At 40.7% G+C, this 20870-nt stretch overlaps 1 protein-coding gene and 1 pseudogene across 4 annotated transcripts in view; one reads left to right on the top strand and one right to left on the bottom strand.

The window, feature by feature from the left end:
- SERGEF (secretion regulating guanine nucleotide exchange factor) overlaps positions 1 to 20853 on the bottom strand; it is a 180841-nt gene extending 159988 nt beyond the window's left edge. For 3 of the 4 annotated variants that reach the window (XM_006904726.3, XM_015589488.2, XM_025046343.1), the window contains exons 1-7: positions 20756 to 20853; positions 16922 to 17057; positions 15585 to 15740; positions 14516 to 14610; positions 10166 to 10226; positions 5600 to 5713; positions 3065 to 3127 (exon numbers count right to left, since the gene is read on the bottom strand). In XM_006904726.3, coding sequence (XP_006904788.1) covers positions 3065 to 3127; positions 5600 to 5713; positions 10166 to 10226; positions 14516 to 14610; positions 15585 to 15740; positions 16922 to 17057; positions 20756 to 20815 — 685 coding nt within the window. In that variant the 5' untranslated portion in view covers positions 20816 to 20853. Of the gene's footprint in view, positions 1 to 3064; positions 3128 to 5599; positions 5714 to 10165; positions 10227 to 14515; positions 14611 to 15584; positions 15741 to 16921; positions 17058 to 20126; positions 20730 to 20755 lie in introns of those variants that run through there. The other variant, XM_015589483.2, reaches the window with a different exon arrangement.
- Positions 14809 to 14923, top strand: LOC112479403 (annotated as a pseudogene).
- Positions 20854 to 20870: the final 17 nt, after the last annotated feature.

Below are 20870 nucleotides of genomic sequence, written 5' to 3'. Positions count from 1 at the left end.
ACCGACTGACATTGTGACTTAATAGAAAAAAGCAAATTCAGAGTCAAGTGACTCCGACTTCTATTCCTGGATCTGCTAACTAGCTATTGACCTTGGACAAATCACTTCCTCCCTAGGCCTTAGTTTCACCAGCCAAACACTGGAGGTTGGTCTAGACGGGCAGACGATAAAACTGATGACACTGGTAACAAGAGAGACTGCTGGGTGACTGTGGCAAACCAGAGGGCACATGCTTATCTAAAAGACATTCGTGTTCAAAAAACTTTTTAACTGGAAGCCAAACAAATGGGGCCATGGGCTATAATTGGGCCTATGAATCTACAGTTTGTGACTCCTTGGATGACCCTAAGGACTTTTCCAACCCTAATATTCTAAGGTTCTACACTGTACTGTATATAGCACATAGTACACATACGCGGCTACTGAACACTTGAAATAGGACTAGTCCAAAACTAGATGTGTTATAAGACAAAAAAGCACAATGGATTCCAAAGACTTGGTGCAAAAAAAGAAAAAACAAAAAACAAAAACAAAAACAAATAGAGCATAGTTCATTAATAATTTTCACACTGATTACATGTTGAAATAATATTTTGGATATGTGGGGGTGAGTAAAAGATTTAAATTACTTCACCTTTTTCTTTTTACTTTTTGAACTGTGTCTCACATTGTTTCTGAGACAGAATTCTTCTAGAAGATAAATTAACACAGGCTCAGAGCTTCTAAATGACTTTTTTCTCTCACACTATAACTGTTTGGCTATGCAACCATCCACACATTTGACACACCCAGCTCAAGATCACACGGCTAATAAGGAGTCAAGCAGGACTAGAAGCCAGGCCTTCTGTTTCCACTTCATTGTATGATCTCTCAATACAGCTTTTCAGTACTGCTTGCCCTAGAGCAGTCTGGTATATTCTCAAAAACAGATCAAAAGCAAAACAGTATCATTAAAAGGCATTAGACCAATATTCAGGGTTCAAGTCCCAGATCTGCTGCTCAATCATTCTGATGTCGGGCACGTCACTTCACATCCTGAGCCTCTGTTTCCTCAAGCCTAAAATGAGGGAGTATAAATAGGTGAGCCTTTGTGTCACCCAGGTGACCTTGCAGCACTGACATTCTGCAGCTCTATGCTGTACTTCATGCCCAGGGAAAGGGCAACGTCCTTGTGTAAAGTATAAGGATCCTTTACCAGAGGGCAGAAGAGGCCCTCAGCAAAGTCTCAATGCATTAAGTGGCCTGGTTAGCTACCAAGATGCCACTGACCATGAGCCTGTGTCTGTAATAAGCCTTCATTTATCTTAGAAAGTCTAAATTATCTTTTTGCAAAACTGTCTTCCACATGCATATCATCACACTTTTGCAAAATTAAATTCTGCTGCAATGCCAAATAGTTATATAACCTACAACACCTCCAGAGAAAAGGTCCAAAGAGCACTGAACAAGATCCAATGTGTTAACAGCCTGAACTAGACCAGGAAAGAGGGATATTAATCTTGATAATTTTTAACTGACATTCAAATAGCAAAAAAAAACCCAACTTACTTTATGAATATACTAAAAATCACAAGATTGTACACTTTAAAAGGGTGAATTTGATATATGAATTACAGCTCAATAAAATAAAAATTCAACATCTATATTTTAAAAACACCATAAGTGTTCCACATATGAAATAAATTACTAATTACAAATTTTTTTAAAGAAATTGATGTTAGCAAGCAATTAGAAAATCTCTAGGTTTACATATTGCCAGCTATTTCAAATTATTAGAACAAAGTAGAAACATCTCATAGCTTACTCTTATTTTCAGAAAAAAATGCCTTCCCCAACCCTCACTGACGGTGGGGCATGAACAAGTCACTTCCCGTCCTGGGGCCTCCAGTCCTTCCTCTACAACTGGCATTCATTTTCTTTCAACATATATATAAATCTACCCAATATGAGAAACAGGCTAAAATTTATTAAATAATAAAGTATCTGTAGTTCAGAATTTGTAAAGTATTTATATTCATATGTCTGAGTTCTGGAAACGACAACAGCTTCGCAGATGGACTGCATTGCAAATTTGATGTTGAAGAACGCAGCCACCATTAATTTGCATTTACTGTGTACACACCTTAATTTCCACATAAAACACGATGCATGAAAGTCATTTCCCTTTGCTCAAAAATGTAATGCATTCAACTCTCTGTGTGACGTCTTACCAAATAAATTTCTCAGAGCTATAGTCTCCAGTCTACCAGCAGAGGGCAGAGCAATCTGGGCTCTGAAAGAGATAACCTTTGGAAAAGATAACCTTCACTTTGAAGAAAATGCTGCATTGTCACTAGAAAGTTTATACCGTATTAGCTGGGTGTGTCAAATGTATGGATGAATGCATAGCCAAACGGTTATAGTGTGAGAGAGAAAAGATTAGACAGAGGAGATCAAAGAGATGGAACAGAGAAATAAATTAGAGAAATATATCAAGATAGATTAGAAAAACATATACATAACTAGGCAGAGATGTATAGATGCACAGATTAGAAAGAAAGATACAAAGATGAAAGATTAAAAATAGAGATATATAGTTAAAAAAATAGGGTAGATAAATATAAAAAGAGCAAACAGGGAGATAAATGAATTAGATATAGGTGAATAAAATAGGTTAGTTTGAGATTAAACAGCTAGAAAGGATAGCTAGAGAGTTTTGATAGTTATATTAGACACTGAAATAGTTTAGATGTTACATATAAATATACTGTTGGTTATATGACTTGACAATCACAATTACCCTGAGAAAAAGATATTCTTAGCCCTATCGTACAGCTGAAAAAACAAACTCAGGAAATGAAGTGAGTGCTTTATATGTATTTGTCTCAGAACTACCCACAAAGTATTTTATATAAAATGAAGTGGTCTCAGGAGGGTAAAGTGACTTGCCTAAGATATCACCAGTGGTGGCATCAGAATTCTGACTCTAAACTCTAGGCCCTTCCCTTTGTATCCCAATACCACCACTCAAGGTAGAAACACCGCATTCTGCACAGCATATTAAACCGAAAGAGCTGGTACCCACCTGTCACTGAAGCTGAGTGACCTGCGCCGGCAACGACACATACTGCTTTAGAATTCTCTAGGCCTACAAAAAAATTTTTTTCTTTAGAAATTATATTTATAACAGAACAAACCGGGCAGAGAAGGGACTCAGGGAGCACTAATGAGGCCTGGGAAAAACTGTCAGCCAGTGCAGGCAGGTCTGAGTCAGCAGCATCTTACTAGCCAAGAAGATGGCTAACATGGTAGGAAGGCTGGTTACATACCACGAGAGTGAGCAAATAAACAAATATATTGAGGATAAGGGAGCCATATTTCTCACTACCAGAGAGGAGAGGAAAGGCACAGATACGAAAAGGTATAAGGCTAGAATCAACCATGTATTATTGAACTGTAATTGGAGAAATCATTGTAGACTCGTGGTTTCTAGTAGAGAGAGATATAGATATAGGCATACATATGTATAAACATGTATGTGCACGTATATTTCCTAGCTAGGTCTACCAAAGAGGCCTAGAAGCAAAGACATGTCATACATTCACCTGCTATCACGTACAGGCATTGAAATACAAACCCAGGCCTGCTAACAACACACAGGAAGAACAAGGATTTGTTCTCCAAATTCAACACTTTCTTCCCTTAATTACACAGCCTTCCCTGACAAGATACAATCTCAACCAACTCTGCTAGCAGTTGTAGTTATCTGGTCTAGAAGCAGAGAAATGCAGTATTTTTCTGTAATTCTTTTTTCTTACACTTCCATTTAATTAACTGGTATCTTAATAAAATGCCCCTCACACCTTCTTGTATCCTGTGGAATGAGAAAAGAACAAAGCAGATGTTTCAGCCACATTCACCAGAGAAGAAGCAGTGGGCCCCTACTGGCCAGGTGAGGAAGAGAAATGCAAGGTTCCAGCTCCAGAACCTGAAGATGGGAAAATAAAAAGTGAAAGACCTTGACAGCAGGAAGTCGATGATCTATTCTAATGTCTCATCAGAAAACTCCCCCAAATCAACTCCGAATCTCAGCAGATCCCAAATAGGTCATTTAAATCAAATTGAATAAAACCACTTCTAATTCTTTCTAGTCACAGATTCTGTGCTAAAATAGAAAGCAGACACAGTTCTTGCCCTTAAAAAGCTCATAACCTTTGGCATGTGGGGAAACGTATAAACAACTCATAAGAATATAATACACGGTGCTATCCACACATGTGAGAAAATGCGACAGAGGCAAGAAGAGGGAAGAGTCTTTACTAAGAAAGTTGTACCTCAGCTAGGCACTGAAAAATTATCAGGATTCTCCCAGGGAGAACAGGAAAGAGGTAACAGTTTGCCCACAGGCACAGAGGAATGAGAAAGCAGGATATACCCAAGGAGCAGTGAATACCTTCATGAGGCAGGAAAAAAATGTTTGAGAGGTATGAGTTTATATTATGAACATTTTCAATGTCATGTGAAATGGACTGCCTGCCCAGCATCCAGTGCCTCCTTCTCCAAGCGTGACCTCTCTAACTCAACGCATGGGTTTCGGCGCAGCTAACCTCACCCTCAGCTGAAGGGGAGAGCCTCCAGGACTTAGGAAAATCTGAATGATCCCAACATCTTGTACATCGCTCCCACTGTGGCTTACCTTTCCCTTTTCTTTCCCCGCTCCCTACCATCCTCAAAAATCCCTCCTTTATTCGGAGCTAGAAGAGAATAGCTAGAAGTTTCCTATAAAGGTTTTTCCTACAGCCAACACTCAGTAAGCTAGGTGTGTACTGAGTAAGAGAGCAAGGGAGAAAGAAAGGAGAAGAAGAGATAGAGGGAGACATGGTGCTGCATAGAGAGAGAGAAAGGCCCACAAAGTGAGTGTAGAGCTGAGGGAGAGAGAAAGAGAACGAAAAGGAGTCTCAGCATGAAAGAGAAAAAGAGAAAGTCCTACAGACTAACTGACCCACAAAGACTGACCAACAGACCTGTGGGCAGGGTCCTTACTACGTGCTCCTCATGTGCCCAGGGAGAGAGATGTCCTTGGGGGCACACTCTCAGCCCCTCTCTCTGCGTCCTCACTCACTCCTGCTTTCTTTTGGGGGAAGGAATTGGGCACGTGAGACACAGTCCTTCTCGGTCTCCCGTGGGAGGTGGCTGCCTGCAGACGGGGCGCCCGCCTACGTGCTCTTGGCTGTCAGTCAGCTTAGCCAACTCTGTGCAGCTGCTCCAGGGTCTGGTGGGAAAGCTCAATCTGGGGTTCAGAATTCAGAGGCTCACTATTCCTTCACATTATTTCCAAACACCTAAGTCATGTCTTCAAACCTAGCTTTTAACAGTTCTAGAGCTATCCTTTTGATCTCCACATACCTGACTTGTATCTCTCAATGGATTCCAAACTCTGGCAGGGAACAAGGGCCCACAGAAATCCAAACAGGATTAAAAGACTAATCGATAGATAAAGTTAAGACAGGGAGATCAAGACATAACAAAACAAAACTCGATTTACCCATTTTCAGCATGCCCGTGTCTCTACTTCTTGACAAAGAATCAATATAGGACTCAGAAAAAATAAGGGCCTTACCTGTCACTCTGCTGGGTTCCTTTGCTGTCCAAAACAGTGGGAGAATCTGTCCAGGACACAACCGCCGTCCAGATGATGCCAGACCAGTTCCCCACTGAAACACGAGGCCACTTGCTTCCCGATGGAGCAGAAGAGAAAAAGAAAAAATGCTTATCTGGATAAGACCAGATTGCTCTTTGAACCTCACTGTTATGGGAGAGTACCAATTCATTCTCAGTTAATAAGCATATTACGGAGAAGCTTATGACTTCAAGGGCCTATGACTGGTCATAGGGATTACCACCAAGCAAATCACAAGTCCAATCTTTAGAGCAATCTAAGACCAAAAGATAAAATTCCAACATAGTAAAACTCCCTCCAGAAAGTTCCAGGACACTCCTCCAGGATCATATTACTTATGACACTTTGTTCATGATTAACTTGAAAGGACCACTCAGACTCTAAACCAAGTGGGAAAGAACTCTGAATATTATCAAGTCCATTTCTCACATTTACTACATAAGAAAACTGAGGCCCTGAAGAGAGATTATGATTTGTCCAAGGTCATACAGGGAGCTAGTAGTAGAGAAAATACTAGAACTCAGCTCTCCTAATACCTAATGTGGTGCCCTTTCTACTACACCAAGATGAATTCAAAGATTCCTAATTGCCAAATAAATGTATGACTGCAAGATAACTTCTTAATAGCTATGATTTCAGTGGAATTGCCTTTGATTTCCATGTCCATGGAATTCATGCAATTCATGTACCCATGTTCTGTACTTTCTACAAATGTGTAGATGGAATTTTATACATTTGGCTACAGTCAGATGTGTATAACTAGGACCCATCACCCTACAGCAACATTAAGGCTCTATTCCTCTGGAAATATCCTATAACCAATGGTCCTTTTAGGCTGTAAAGAGAAAGCCTGCTTTGTGAAATTTAAGTGATTATGATTGCACACAATGTGAGCAAAAAAACAGTGTTGAAATAAAACAAAACTTAAAATGTCTTCAACAAATAAACTCAAGAAGAAAAAAAGAGAGGAAAAGAAACATACACTAAAAGAGACTTTAGCTATCTGATAAAGGATTAATATTCAGAATATATAGAGAACTCCTAAAACTCAGCACAAAAACAAACAACCTGATTTAAAAATTAGCAAAAGACTTGAACAAACATTTCTCTAAAGAAAATACACAAATGGCCAATAAGCACATGAAAAAATACTCGACATCACTAATCATTATGGAAATGCAAATCAAAAACAATAGTGATATACCCCCTTCACACCCATTAGGATGTATATCATTTTTAAAAAAAGAAAATAACAAGTGTTAGTGAGGACCTGAAGAAATTTGAGAATGCTTGTGCACTATTGGTGGGAATGTAAAATGGTATAGCCATTACAGAAAACAGTATGGTAGTTCTTCAGATAATTAAAAATATAATTACTATAAGATACACCAAGTCTACTTCTGGGTATATATCCTAAAAAATTAAAAGCAGGATCTCAAAGTGAACTTTGTACACTCATGTTCATAGCAGCATTATTCACAATGGCTAAAATGTAAGAAAGCAACCCAAATGTCTATCAACAGATGAAATGATAAACAAAATGTGATATGTACATAAAAGTGAAATGATTAAGCCTTAAAAAGGAAGGAAACTCTGACATATGCTACAACATGGATAGACCTTGAGGATACAATGCTAAGTGAAATAAGCCACAAAAGGACAAATATTGCACAATTTCATTTATATAAGGCAGCTGCATGAGTGGTCAAAAATCATACAGACAGAAAGTAGAATGGTGGATGCCAGGGCCTGGGGGGAGGGGGAAATGTTGAGTTATTGTTTAGTGGATATAGAGTTTCAGTTTTGCAAAAGGAAATACATTCTGAAGATAAATAGTATCACAGTTGCACAATAATGTGAATAATGTCAAAAGCACTCAACCGTACTCTTAAAAATTGTTAAGATGGCAAATTTTGTTGTTATTTTATCACAAAAATTTTTTAAAGGAATATTTTTAAAAAGAGAGACTTGAGATACATATCAACCGATTACAATATATACACCTAATTTAGATCCTGATAAAAACAAACTGTAAAAAAAAAATGTTTTTGAGATAATCAGGGAAATTTAAACGCTGACTAGATATTTGATGACATTACAGCATTATTGTTAATTTTTTATAGGTATGATGATGGTATTTTGGTAATGTTTTCAGAAAGAGTCCTCATCTTTTAGAGATGCATGCAGAAATATTTATAAAATGAATGGAGGACAGGAATACTTACAATTAACTTAATCAAACACATAATGGAAACTGCGCTGCTTTGCAACTAGACAGAAATATACACATGAGACTAGCAATTATAGAAAGTTGGTAGGAAAGGAGGAAGTAAACCTATGATAGGCAATTCTCCAGCCCTGCTAATTTCTAAGAGAAGCTGCTGCTTATAAAAGTGTAATCACTACCATACAACACAGCAATCACACTCCTGGGCATTTATCCCAGGGAAATGAAAATTTATGTTCACATAAAAACTTGTCCACAAATGTTTATAGCTTTATTCTTAATAGCCAAAAACTAGAAACAACCAGATGTTCTTCAATGGGTGACTGGTTAAGTAAATCGTAGTTGTTATGGACTGAATTATGTCCCCCAAAAATTCATGCTGAAGCCCTAACCTGCAGTGTGACTATATTTGGAGACAGTGTCTATAAAGAGATAATAAAGGTTAAGCAGGTCATAAGAGTAAGGCCTTAACCTGATAGATCTGGTGCCCTTATATAAAGAGGAAAAGAGATCAGGGGTCTCTATCTGTCCACGTGTGCACAGAGGAAAGGCTATGTGAGGACAGAGATAAGGAAACCATCCACAAATCAGGAAGAGAGGCCTCACCAGAAACCAACCCTCATAGCACCTTGATCTTGGAATGCTAGCCTCCATAACTGAAAAAATACATTCTTGCTCTTTGAGCCACCCAGTCTGTGGTATTTTGTTACAGCAGCCTGAGCTAATACAGTGGTAAATCTATACCGTGAAACACTACTCAGCAATAAAAAGGACATTATTGATACTCAAAACTTAGATGAATCTCCAGGGAATCTTGTTGCGTTTTATCAATGGTATCATACAGTATACAACTCCAAAGGGTTGTATACTGTATGATACCATTGATAAAACATTCTTGAAATGACAGCATTATAGAGATAGAGAACAGAAGAGTGGTTGCCAGGAGCTAATAGGGGGGTGGGGCAGGTAGTAAGTGGGCGTGGCTGTAAAAGGGCAGCAAGAGGCTCCTTGTGGTGATGGAACTATTCCCTATCTTGACTGTACAAAACATCCTGGTAGTGTGGCTGCACTACAGTTACAAAAGATGCTATTACTGAGAGAAATTGGAAAAAGAATGCATGAGATTTAGCTTATTTCTTACAACTGCATGTGAATCCACAATTATCTCAAAATAAAAAATTAAATTTTTAAAAAAATATACAATCGACACTAAGCCCCCGGTAACCATCAGCACAGTGCAGCACCAGACTCTTCTTCACCTCCTGTCCTCTCCCAGCTCTACCACTAGATGCACCAAACATTTGGGCCTCAGCTGCCACAGCCAGTTAGGGCCATCCTTCAGCCCACAGGAGTGGCAGCAGAAAAACGACCAAGAGAGAAAGAAAAAGATCACTGCTCTTCCACCTGCCACCACCCCCTCTACTCGCCATCCTCAACCTCACACACACTGTCAGCCCTACATCCGTCACTCTCTCACGGTCCAGAAAACAAGCTCACTTGAAGGTTTTAAATGAATAAACAATAAAATCCACTAGGAAAGCACTACGGTCACAGCAAAGAAAGTGGGCCTTAGAATCCAGATCACCCCAGACTCTGATCCTAGCTGCACCTTTTACTACCTTACTCCTTGTGCAACCTTAGACAAGTGCTTTAGCCTCTCTGACCCCAGTTTCTTCACACATAAAAATTTAACTCACATCACTGCGTAGTTGTGAGGATTAAATGATGTGTTGATTAAATCAAGAGAACCTAGCCCCCTACCTAACACATAATAAGGAGGTGGAAAATTTCATTTCCTTCCTCCCTACCTGCTAAAGCCTTTCCCACATGACTTTGGCCTTACGTCCCCTCCTTTTAATCACAAGTGCAACATAGCAGAACACTCTGAATTACTCCTTAAAGTTTATTTCTTATATCACTCTTATTTCTCCTTATTACATGCCTTTTAGGAAACAAAAGTAAAATAACTATTTTGTAACTACCAATGTATACTTCTTAATCCCTTCCCCTTTTTCACCCAGCCTCCCAACCCCCACTCTCCACCCCCCACCCCCAGCAACCATCATACAAAATAGTCATGGGGATGCAAAGTACAGCAGAGGGGAAATAGCCAATAATACTATAATAACTATGTATGGTGTCAGGTGGGCACTAGACTTACCGGGGGTATCACTTTATAAGTTATACAAATGTCTAACCACTATGCTATACACATGAAACTAGTAATATAATACTGGATGTCAACTGTAATTGAAAAAGAAAAAAAGTGAAATGATCACCTGTAGCAACTAATGCATGCCTCAGTCCAGCAGCAATACTAACAACCTTCTCTCTCAAGAACTGTCAAAATAAAGAAAAGGGTTGAGATTTCAGAATCATCCATCTACAAAATGTTACATGTAATTGATGGTCAAAATGCAGTCTGGCCCTCATTACGTGTCTGATTGGTTTAGAGCACCCAAATCCCAATATTTCCATCCATAAATACCTCCATATGCACCCATAAAAGACAAAAATCTTTTTAAAATACCAGATCACAATGCCTCTCAGGGAGGAGAGGGACCTTCAAGGTCATCCAGTCCAGGAGGTGGCAAATATTTTCTACACAGGGCAGATAGTAAAGATTTTAGACTTTGCAGGCCATATGGTTTCTGTCACACCACTCTACTCTGCCGCTGTAACATAAAAGCAGTCACAGGCAATACACAAATGAAGGGGCATGGCTGTGTTCCAGTAGAACTTTATTTACCAAGTATTCTAGTTTGTGGCTCTCTGATCTAGTCCAACCCCCAACCAATACTAGAAATGGCTCCACAACATCCTGCCAAATACCTACTTTCAGTGACACAGGCTTACCACCTCCCCAGGTGTCTGTTCCATCTTTGCACTGATCCGTTTATTTCCTTAGATGGAGCCAAACCTATCTGCCTATGGTTTCTGACAATGTTCTCCAAACATGTGAAGACAGCTGTCATGTCCTCTCCAAGATACCTTGTGGTGCTTTTAAAAAAAGGTTCTCACATTCTTTGAGACCCCTCTGCAGCTTAATTCCTCTCTGATTGAATGTGGGCTGGATTTAGTGACATGTTTCTAGTAAATAGGACTAAGGAAGTGATGAGTGGCTCAGAGATGAGGTGATAAAAGGCACTGGAGCTTCTCATTTGGCCTTTCTCTCCTCTCTGGAATCACTCTAGGGAAAAGCCAGATGCCATGTCTGAGCAGTCCATAGTGGGGCTCCTGTGGCGAGGAACTGAAGCCTCCTGCCAGGTGAGAGACTGTGGAAGGGGATCCGCCAACCCAATTGAGCCTTCAGCAGACGGCATGCAGCCCTGGCTGATATCTTAACTGCAACTTCATCGGAGACCAGCTAAGCTGTTCCCAGATTCCTGACTCTCAGAAACTGTGAGATAATAAATGTTGTTGTTTTAAGCTGCTCAATTTTACAGTAATTTATTACACGGCAATAGATAACTAATATATATCTCTTCTTTAGGCTAAATATCCCCAATTTCATCAGCAATTACCCAATTTCAAATGTCATCCCCTCTTAGTTTCTCTCCTCTAAATACACTCTGGCTACTCAGTCTCTCTCTTTGAAAGGGACTGTATATGCATCAATTACAGCCCTATGGAGCTTTACCACATTAGTTTATTTACAAGTCCACTGTGTCTTTCTAAATTTTAGGGCTCTCAAGGGCAGGGTCTCAGTCATAGTCACTTTTATGCCCAGGGCCTAAGTACTGAACCCACAACAGGACATAACATCCCAGACACAAGCTAACTAGCCTAAGAAGCACAGGGACTCTGGCCTCCCTTCTTCTGGGGACAATAATTGTTAATGCAGCCCACAGTCTTTGGGGAAGATCAAATTTTACTGCCAATACAATTTGAACGTGTCCTTTAAAAAACTTTTTTTTTCAAAACTAACTGAAGGGATTTATATGGAAATTCAATCTCTTCAATATCTTCTACTCACCTCCATGCCTTCCTCTCCATCCCCACTGCCTCGACTTTAGTTTGTACTAGGATCTTCTCTTGTCTGAATGCTTAGCAAGAGCTTCTCGAGTGGTCTTCCTTCAATCTTCCCCACTAGCCCCACCTGACCCCTCCCTACCACACTGTTCTTACATTTGTCATGTACTACCTCCCCAACTGACCCCTCCCCACTGGTAGTCCACCACTTCCTTATAATCCAGTCAAAATGAACTGCTTGCAGTATCCCAAACCTCCCGTTTTATGCTCCTAGACCTTTGTTTACACAGTTCCTCTGTCTAGAATGTCTTCTTTGGTACCTACTCTTTTGTACCTTTTGCATCCTATCTCAAGCCGGATAAACTTCTACTCAATTTTCAAGAATCAGCATAAGCCTATCTTCCCCTAGAAAGAGTTCAATATTCCCTCCTTTGAGGCTATGTATGCATCTACGACAGTTCAAACATGATGATGCATTTAAGTGTTTCTATACCCAACATGTACTACTAAACTATAAGATCCTCAAATGCTAGGATTGGATCTTACTCACCTTTGTCCCCACTGCCCAAACACGGCATCCATACATGATAGTTGCTATATAAATAAATGAATGAATTTCTATTACATTGCGCTTTGGCACATTCCTCCCATTATTCCATAGGATACAGCCTATCAAAATATTTCTACCTTCTGATTCTGTCTTGCGCTTTGGCACATTCCTCCCATTATTCCATAGCCTGTCAAAATATTTCTACCTTCTGATTCTGACATCTAACATATTTTAACCATTGTTCCCTTCTGTCTTCTTTAATCATGTGACTTAAGCTACATTAATTATAACTTTTAGGCAGGTTCTTAGAAAGCCATCTATCTATAACTGGAAGCAGTAACACTTCCTACAAAAGGGACTACTACAGAGGCTAGACCTCCATGCATAACATGTGGTACAGACTGAATGACTGTGTTCTCTCCCCGAAGTTCAGATATTAAGATCTATTATCCAATGTGATGGTATTTGGAGGTGAGGTCTTTGGGAGGTGATTAAGTCATGAGGACAGAGCCCTCATGAATTGCATTAATGCCATTATAAAAGAGATCCTAGAGAGCTCCTTTGCCTCTTCTGCCATCGAAGGACACAGCAAAAAGATGGCTGTCTATGAACCAGACACCAAATCTGCTGGTGCTTTATCTTATACTTCCCAGGCTCCAGGCATGAGAAATGTGAAAAATAAATGCCTGTTGTTTAAGCCACCTAGTCTAGGGCATTTTTGTTAAAGCACCCCAAACAGATTAAAACACCATGGAAATCATAACCCTTACCCTACAGAGCAGCAATCATAATTCAGCAAGATGATAAGAGCAGACCCAGGTCTCTCCAGTGAAAACAGAGCTCCTACTCTGAGTCAGAGCTTAAGGAAATTAGATAGGAGCGGAGCAGCTTCGGTGGCAAAACTCATTTTAGATCCCAGCATATTTCTTTTAAAAATTCCATAGTCAGTCCTATTATGATCACTTACAATATAAACTTCACAAAAATTTATACATTTTAAGTATGATGTGGTCAAAAGAGCTCTGAACTAGGGCCAAGAGTCCTGTTTAACACTCATGCTGTTAAATACAAACATGGTAGCCACTAGCTACATGTGGCTACTGAACAATTGAAATGTGACCAGACTGAATCGAGACATACTGTAAGTAAAAACTGTACACCGGAGTTCAACTTAGTATAACATAAAGAATATAAAATATATAGTTAGTAAGTTCTTATATTAATGGTATATAAAAGGAAATGATAACAGTTCAGATACACTGGATTCATTTAAATGTTATTAAAATGAATTTCAACTACGAACCACAACATGGAGGAAAGTTGAAAACATAAGGTGAAGTGAAAGAAGCCAAACATAAAAGACTACATATTGTATAATTCCATTTATATGAAATGCCCAGAATAGGCGAATCCGTAGAGATGGATTAATGGTCACCAGGAGCTGGGGTGAGGGGATGATAGGAAGTGGCTGCTACTGGGTACGCAGTTTCTTTCCTGATGATGAAAATGTTCCAAAATTAGATATTGGTAATAGTTGCTTTTGTGAATATACTAAAGATCACAAAATTATACATTTTTTAAAAGGTAAATTTCATGGTATGTGAATTACAGCTCAATAAAGCTATTATTTTAAAAATTAATTTCACCTGTTTCCCTTTACTTTTTTAAGTGGTGCTACTAGAAATTTTTAAACTACCTATGTGGCTCACATTATATTTCTATTGGACAGCACTGGCCTGTACTATTTGCCTGGCTTAGTGTCTAGGTAAGTCATTCTATCCGAACCTATTTCTAACACAACCCTCATTATTATTAATTTTAGAATTATAAAAAGTCATTAATGTCTTTATAAGATATTTTACCTTCATTGTTTTATTTCACAAAAATTTGTAATGTGTATGAGGACAGCATTTTTTTTCCACTCACAACCTCCACCCCCTCAATCTAATTTTTCCCAGAAAAACCTAAGCTTTTCAACTTAACATCTAACTCCTGCCTGGGTTTTCAGGGACCCAGCCAGCATTTTAGCCTCGGAAGGGATAACTGTGACACCCTGGAAACGCTTTAATGGGTCATGGGGAAGCTGCATATCGGGTGCCGTCCTTACCTCAATGGCCTGGGGAGCCATACATCTTCGAGGCCCATGAGGAACTCCTAACTGGCCAAAGGAGTTAGATCCACATGATAGAACCTGCCCATTTTCTGCAAAATACAAATGCTTAAATTACAATCTAAGAAGTAAGATACCTATGAACAACGGGTAAATGCTAAAGAATGAGAGGAACAAAGGGAATGAGAGGAGGACAAAGGTCATGTGCAAAGGGAATAAAATAGCATACAACAATGCATACAGTTGGCCCTCTGCATCCATGGATTCTCAACTGCAGATTGAAAAGTCTGTACTACTGTCCACCCTGAACGAGCCTGATCCCATCTGATCTCAGAAGCTAAGCAGGGTGGGGCCTGATTAGTACTTGGATGGGAGACCACCTAGGAAGACCAAGTGCTGTAGGCATAAAAAATAAAAAACAAGGGATTGTAAGCTGACAACGTCCTTGCAATCTGTGAGGTCAACCAAGGGTTGCCTTGCCTTAAACAGAAAAAAAGAAAAGAAAAAATACTGTACTACAGTTTTTGATCAGCAGTTGGTTGAATCCACAGATGCAAAACCCACAGATACAGAGGGCCAATTTTATTCTATTAACCCTTTGTCCTCTGCATCCTATTCTATTATCCAGCTTCACAGAGACTGAACAATGCTGCCCAACCTTTTTATTTTTATTTTTTTTAATCTCTCATTGGGAAAAAGCTGCCATCATTGTTGTGGCAACCTCTGATTTCCTCATACTCCCCCCGACATTCCCGTGGGTAACCTTAGCTGGCACTACTCATCAATTACCCCGGCCACACAGCTATCATGAACTTGTGGGGTAGGAAGTAGCCACCAAAAGTGTTCTAGTTCATTCTCTAGTCTCTTGCAAGAATTCCGGTCCAAAGTTTTACTGTTTAAACTCTCTTTACAAAAGACAACCCATGACTTTCCTTGACAACCAGAGAGAACATTTGTGTGTTTTGAAACATAGCGAGAGGCTTTCATTTAATCAGCATCACCAATATCATGCTCTTTTCATCCAAAACCTTTGTGGTGATAAAGACTTACCTAGGAGTAAACTCACCTGTGAGAATAATGGTAAAGTCCCAGCCACAGGCCACCTGTTGGATGGGACAGCCAAGGAGGGATTTACAGGGAGTAAAATATAAAACATCCTCTGTGTGACCAAGCCCCAACTGCCCATCTTTGTTCAGGCCACAAACAAAAAGGCTTCCTCCATCTGCAAAAAGGCAAAGGCTTTGGTGACAGTGTGCACAGGGGAAATTACAACTGCCAAAGTGAGCGAAAGGATTTCACTATTTGAAGTCACAAACACAATAACATTTTTCCCACCCATGTTAATAAGCATGTATGTTAAAGTACACTGGACCAAATGGCATAGAGCCAAAGGGCTCCCATCTAATATCTAAACGGAAACTCCAAGTCCTACAGCAGTGGCCAATCAATCACTGTTATTGAGCATCTACTATAACAATAAAAGCCAACATTTATTCAGCACTTAGAATGTGCCTGGTATTGTTCTAAGAGCTTTCTGTGAGGCTGATTTTTCCTTTAGGTACAGTGCCTAGAACCCACAATACTTAGAGAACCATAACATCTTAATTTTAAATTATTTTAAAATACGAAAAAATAAAGGTATTTATAATAAATGTGTAACACTAAATCCAGCCTGGATTATATTAATCTTTATATCAATGTCATCATAAAGTATAACTTTTAATATTCCTTTATGAAAGAAGGGGTCCACAAAGGCAAAAGTGCTAAGGACTCATAAAAGTCAAAATGCAGCCCTGTTAACTCATTAATTCTTCTCATCCATGCAACAGCGAGGAAACTGGCACAGAGAAATTAAGTAATTTTCCTAAGACCACACAGTTAATGAATAACAGAAACAGCATCTGAATCCAGGCAGTTTGATTCCAGAGTTTGTGTTCTTAACCAGAATACAATGTGCCCTCCTTCACAATATTGTAGCACTTATAGTACTGGTTGAATCCTATCCTAGGTACTCTAGAAAAATTAAGGAAAATGCAAAGTTCCTGCTCTCAAGGAATATCCAATCTAATTGCAAAGACCTCTAACTCATATACAAAAGTTAAATAACAATATATGGTATAAAACGTGATATATGTTGCAACTCTACCACTAACTTGTCTTGTAACGTTAAGCAAGCAGTTTTCCTCTCTGAGCCTCACTTGTGTAATGGGATAGGGGTAGGAGGAGGGGAAGGAGAGCCTAGGAAGAACCTAGATCTCTGAAGTTCCTTCCGCTCTGGCAGCCTAGTTTTCTCTAATGGTTTCCTCTGCAAAACACAAAAGGCTGAAAGATAGTAATATGACAACTAGTGGGGGAAACGTCTAAATAAGAAAATGAGGGCTATCTATTCTTGAAGAAAGTTACCTGTGACAACAGCAGAGTGGCCTCCTCCTCCTGTGATTCTCCTGACACGCCCAGGTTCACAGAAGTCACTCAGTTGCTGAGGCAAAAGCACATCTTCCTTATGGCCAAGGCCAAGTTGCCCATAGCTATTTGCACCCTAGGGTTAAAATAAGCCAAGGATGAAAAAGCAGGACGATCACAACAGTCAATGTTTATTTATCTGTCTCTGTCTTTCTCACCTTGACATCTCAGAGCCTATAACAGATGAGATTTCATAGGCTCATTCTTAAGAAGTTGTTACATGCAACTCACACTTGGACAGTGGTCCCGTCCATAAAACACCACAGTTCTCATGTGAGAGGAGGCCTTAGCATCCACAGCTTATCCCGTGCCACTCTTTACCTTTCCCTTCCAATGCCCCAGCCCCCATATGTTGCTTTTTGGGGACAGCATGGGAGTTCCTCCTGATGAAAGCTAATTACCTGGGGTGGCTAAGAAAAGAAATAACGAGGAGAAATGGGAACAAAGTGGGTAGGAAATACACTGGAACTAGTTCTTGTCCCTTCTCCTCACACCCTCACCAGAAAAACTGGCAATGACTTTCTGTAATCAAAGTTAAAGATTCTGTACCCTCAAGCAAGGCATATCATTGTTATTTCATCTGTAAGTGAAAGAGGTTGGCATTGATCTCTAAGGGCTTTTCTAAGTACTATATTTGTGACTCAAGATTCACATGGTGAGATCTCCGTAAGGGAACAGATTTCCCCTTCATGGGCAATATGTCTATCACATGTCTATATGATTTTATACAATAAAATTGCCATATCCCTAATCTGAAACACTTGCAGCCAGATACAAATTTTTATAGACGTTTCAAAAAGTAATATGGTATATAAATCATATAGACCGCTGCAAGTTCTGGGAGCATACCCCATAAGCAAAGCAGTGTGATTTCTGCACTAAACGGTACACATACTCACAGTAAGTGAGCAAAGACTATAAACAGCCTTATGTCAGGTCAGTTTGGGGTGTTCAGAGCTTTTTGTATTCAAAATTGAAGATAAGGCACCATCAGCCTGCAAGGAAAATCTTATTAAGATTTCAGAAATCCTCATAATTTTTCTAACTACCTACTCCTGGCTGGTTCTTCCTAGAGATGAGTAATAAAACCTTTAAAATGTGTTTGTTTTTGAAGACACGAGGAAAAGTGATTTAAAATAACTACAAAAAAATACATACAAACCCTCACCCTTTGTGGTCTAGTCTACAGCCGTCCTGGGCTGCAAGGACTCCAAGCTGGAAGTACAAGCCATGGCAGGGACACAGGTTCTAGAGGTCCTCAGGGACAATAATAGCTACCAATTACTGAGTGCTTCTCTGTGTCCTGGGCATTCGCCTTTAATTCTCACAACAACAGAGGAGACAGGCTTGTCGCTCTCGTTGTACAAATGAAGAAACTAAGCATCAGGAAGGTTAAGTAATTTTCCATAGTCACATAACTGGGTAGGCAATAAGTCGATGCCTGCTCCTTTCATTATACCATACTGTGTCGCTAAGAATAAAGAAAAAAAAGGATATTTGCTAACCCAGCCCTGGCAGGCAGCTAACTGTATGACCATATCTTAAATAGCACCCCATCACTTTACCTCCTTTTTGTTTTTGCTTTATGTTTCTTCATAGCACTCCCTGTCATTGCATCACTTATGTTTACTTATTTACTATCTATCTCCTAAAAAGTAAATTCCACAAGTGCAGGTACTTTGTTTTGCTCACTGGTATTTCCCCTGCATCTGAAACTGTGCTGGTCGGAAGAAGTGTGCATGTATTTTACAGTGAATGAATGTAAGACCCCATGCAGCCCCACCAAAGAAAGAACAAATGAAAAGCTTGCATGGTGTGAAGTGAGGGCAATGCACAGGATTTCTCCATCAGCCCTGAGATCTCAGTGGCTGCTCCATTACCAAGGCTACATGCTGTTGAACAGAAAGTCAAACACTGGCATTATGGATTCAAGCTATGGTATCAAATTTTTGTAATGCAGCAAGAGGCCCTAAATTCCCGTCAAAGCAAAACAAAACAAAATTTTAATATAATCTATTACAGCTGTATCTGCCTCCCTTCCTTATGAACACTCCTGACACCACACACACACACAACTCCAAAATATGCAAATTCCCCTTTTTACAGTCTTGTGTTCCCCTAAAATTCATTCATTCAAGCCCTAATCTCCAGTACCTCAGAATATAACAGTATTTGGAGATAGAGCCTTAAAAAGGTAATTAAGATTAAATGAGGTCATAAAGACGTGGCCCTAATCCAATATGACTGGTGTCCTTATAAGAAGAAACACAGGGATGCTGTTGCACAGAGAAAAAGCCACATGAGGACACAACAAGATGATGGCCATCTACAAACCAAAGAAAGAGGTCTCAGAAGAAACTAAAGCTGCTGACACATTGATCTTGGACTTCTGACCTCCAGAACTGTGAGGAAGTGAATTTCCTTGTTTAAGCCCCTAAGTCTGTGGTATTTTGTTATGGCAGCTCTAGCTAACTAATACACCCCTCCACACAGATATAGCAGCAAGAAGAAAACACTATCAGGCCTCCAAGCACAGCAGTGGGGTTAGGTTCAACAATCTTTTTGTTTCAGTACAAACAAGGCCATATCTGAAAGGCTTTTTCTGTCTGATATATTCTCTGTCCACAGAGACACCAGTCTCTAGCCTGGGAAAAGCTAGAGACAACACACAGCCCAGGCACACATTCGACCCCCAGCACCACCCCCACTTCAAAGACATTCAGCCAGCCTACCTCTGGCCACACCACAGTGCTCTCTTCTGCCAGTCTGCAGCCTTACATTCAACAAATGCTCCCTACCGATAACTACCGTTTTTTAATTAGTCAATACATACTGGTTTTGATTGCAATATAGGCATTATTTCTCTCCCTCTCCCCCAGCCCAATACGACAGCTAGAAGTTTCACTCTTGTGTTTTTCCCAAAAGACCAGCGAGCACATAGCTCATACACAACAGGTACTCATTCATTCATCAACAAATATTTGCTGAGCACCTTACAATGTGCCAGGCACAAACCAGGCACGGTGAACAAGACAGGCACAGTACCCACCCTTATAACGCTTACATTCTAGCCAAGGAGACTGCTATTAACAAATTATACATTTCATTACAATTGGGATACGTGCTGTAAAGAACTACAAGATACCATGTCTGCTTGTTCCCGTGCATCTCTCCCAGCCACGACACAAAAAGATGACTGTCTCAGTGCTTCTGTCAAAGCAACACCAGCGCAGATGCCCACGCTCCCATACAGGCAAGACCCGGTCACAATAGAATATCAGTAACTATGCAGGGTCTCTGCCTGGTGCACCGCCAAACACCGCAGGCCTCAAATCAAAGGCTGCTCCCGCCGGAGAGGTAGGGCTGGAGAAAGGCCTCCATCCTCCGGGCAGTGGGCGGGTGGGGAGCACAGGTGGCACCACAGGACTGTGACACCCAGCGATCCCGTCCTGTCAGAGCCCTCCACGCTGTCTTTCTCGAAGCTCTCGCGGAACCTGACGCTCTGCCCTGGAGGCAGGCTCTTCTCACCGCGCCGCAGCCCCTCGGGTCCGGACCCCAACAGCCAGCAGGACCCCTAAGTCACGCCGTGAAGACTCTTCCCTCCCCTCCCTCTCATCAATCGAATCCGGCCAGGATCCTCCAACCCAGAGCTAGAGCTGGGCTCGGACCCGGCCGCGCAGCCCAGGATCGCCCACGCCGAGGCCCAGAGCTCCCAGCGGCGGAGCCCCGAGTCCCAGCGGCCCGGGCCCGGGCCCGGGGGGCGGAGTCACGTACCCAGGCGAAGAGCGCGGCCTCAGCTCCGGCAGCCTCGGCGGCGCTCGCCTCGCGCTCCATGCGGGGACGCTCTGCGAGCGCTTCCGGAAGGGGCGGGGGAGGGGCCCTCCTGGTG

Source organism: Pteropus alecto, unplaced genomic scaffold, assembly GCF_000325575.1.
Source record: "Pteropus alecto unplaced genomic scaffold, ASM32557v1 scaffold120, whole genome shotgun sequence".
NCBI lineage: Eukaryota > Metazoa > Chordata > Mammalia > Chiroptera > Pteropodidae > Pteropus > Pteropus alecto.
Note: the sequence above shows the minus strand (reverse complement) of the source record. Positions and strands in the feature narration are given on the sequence as shown.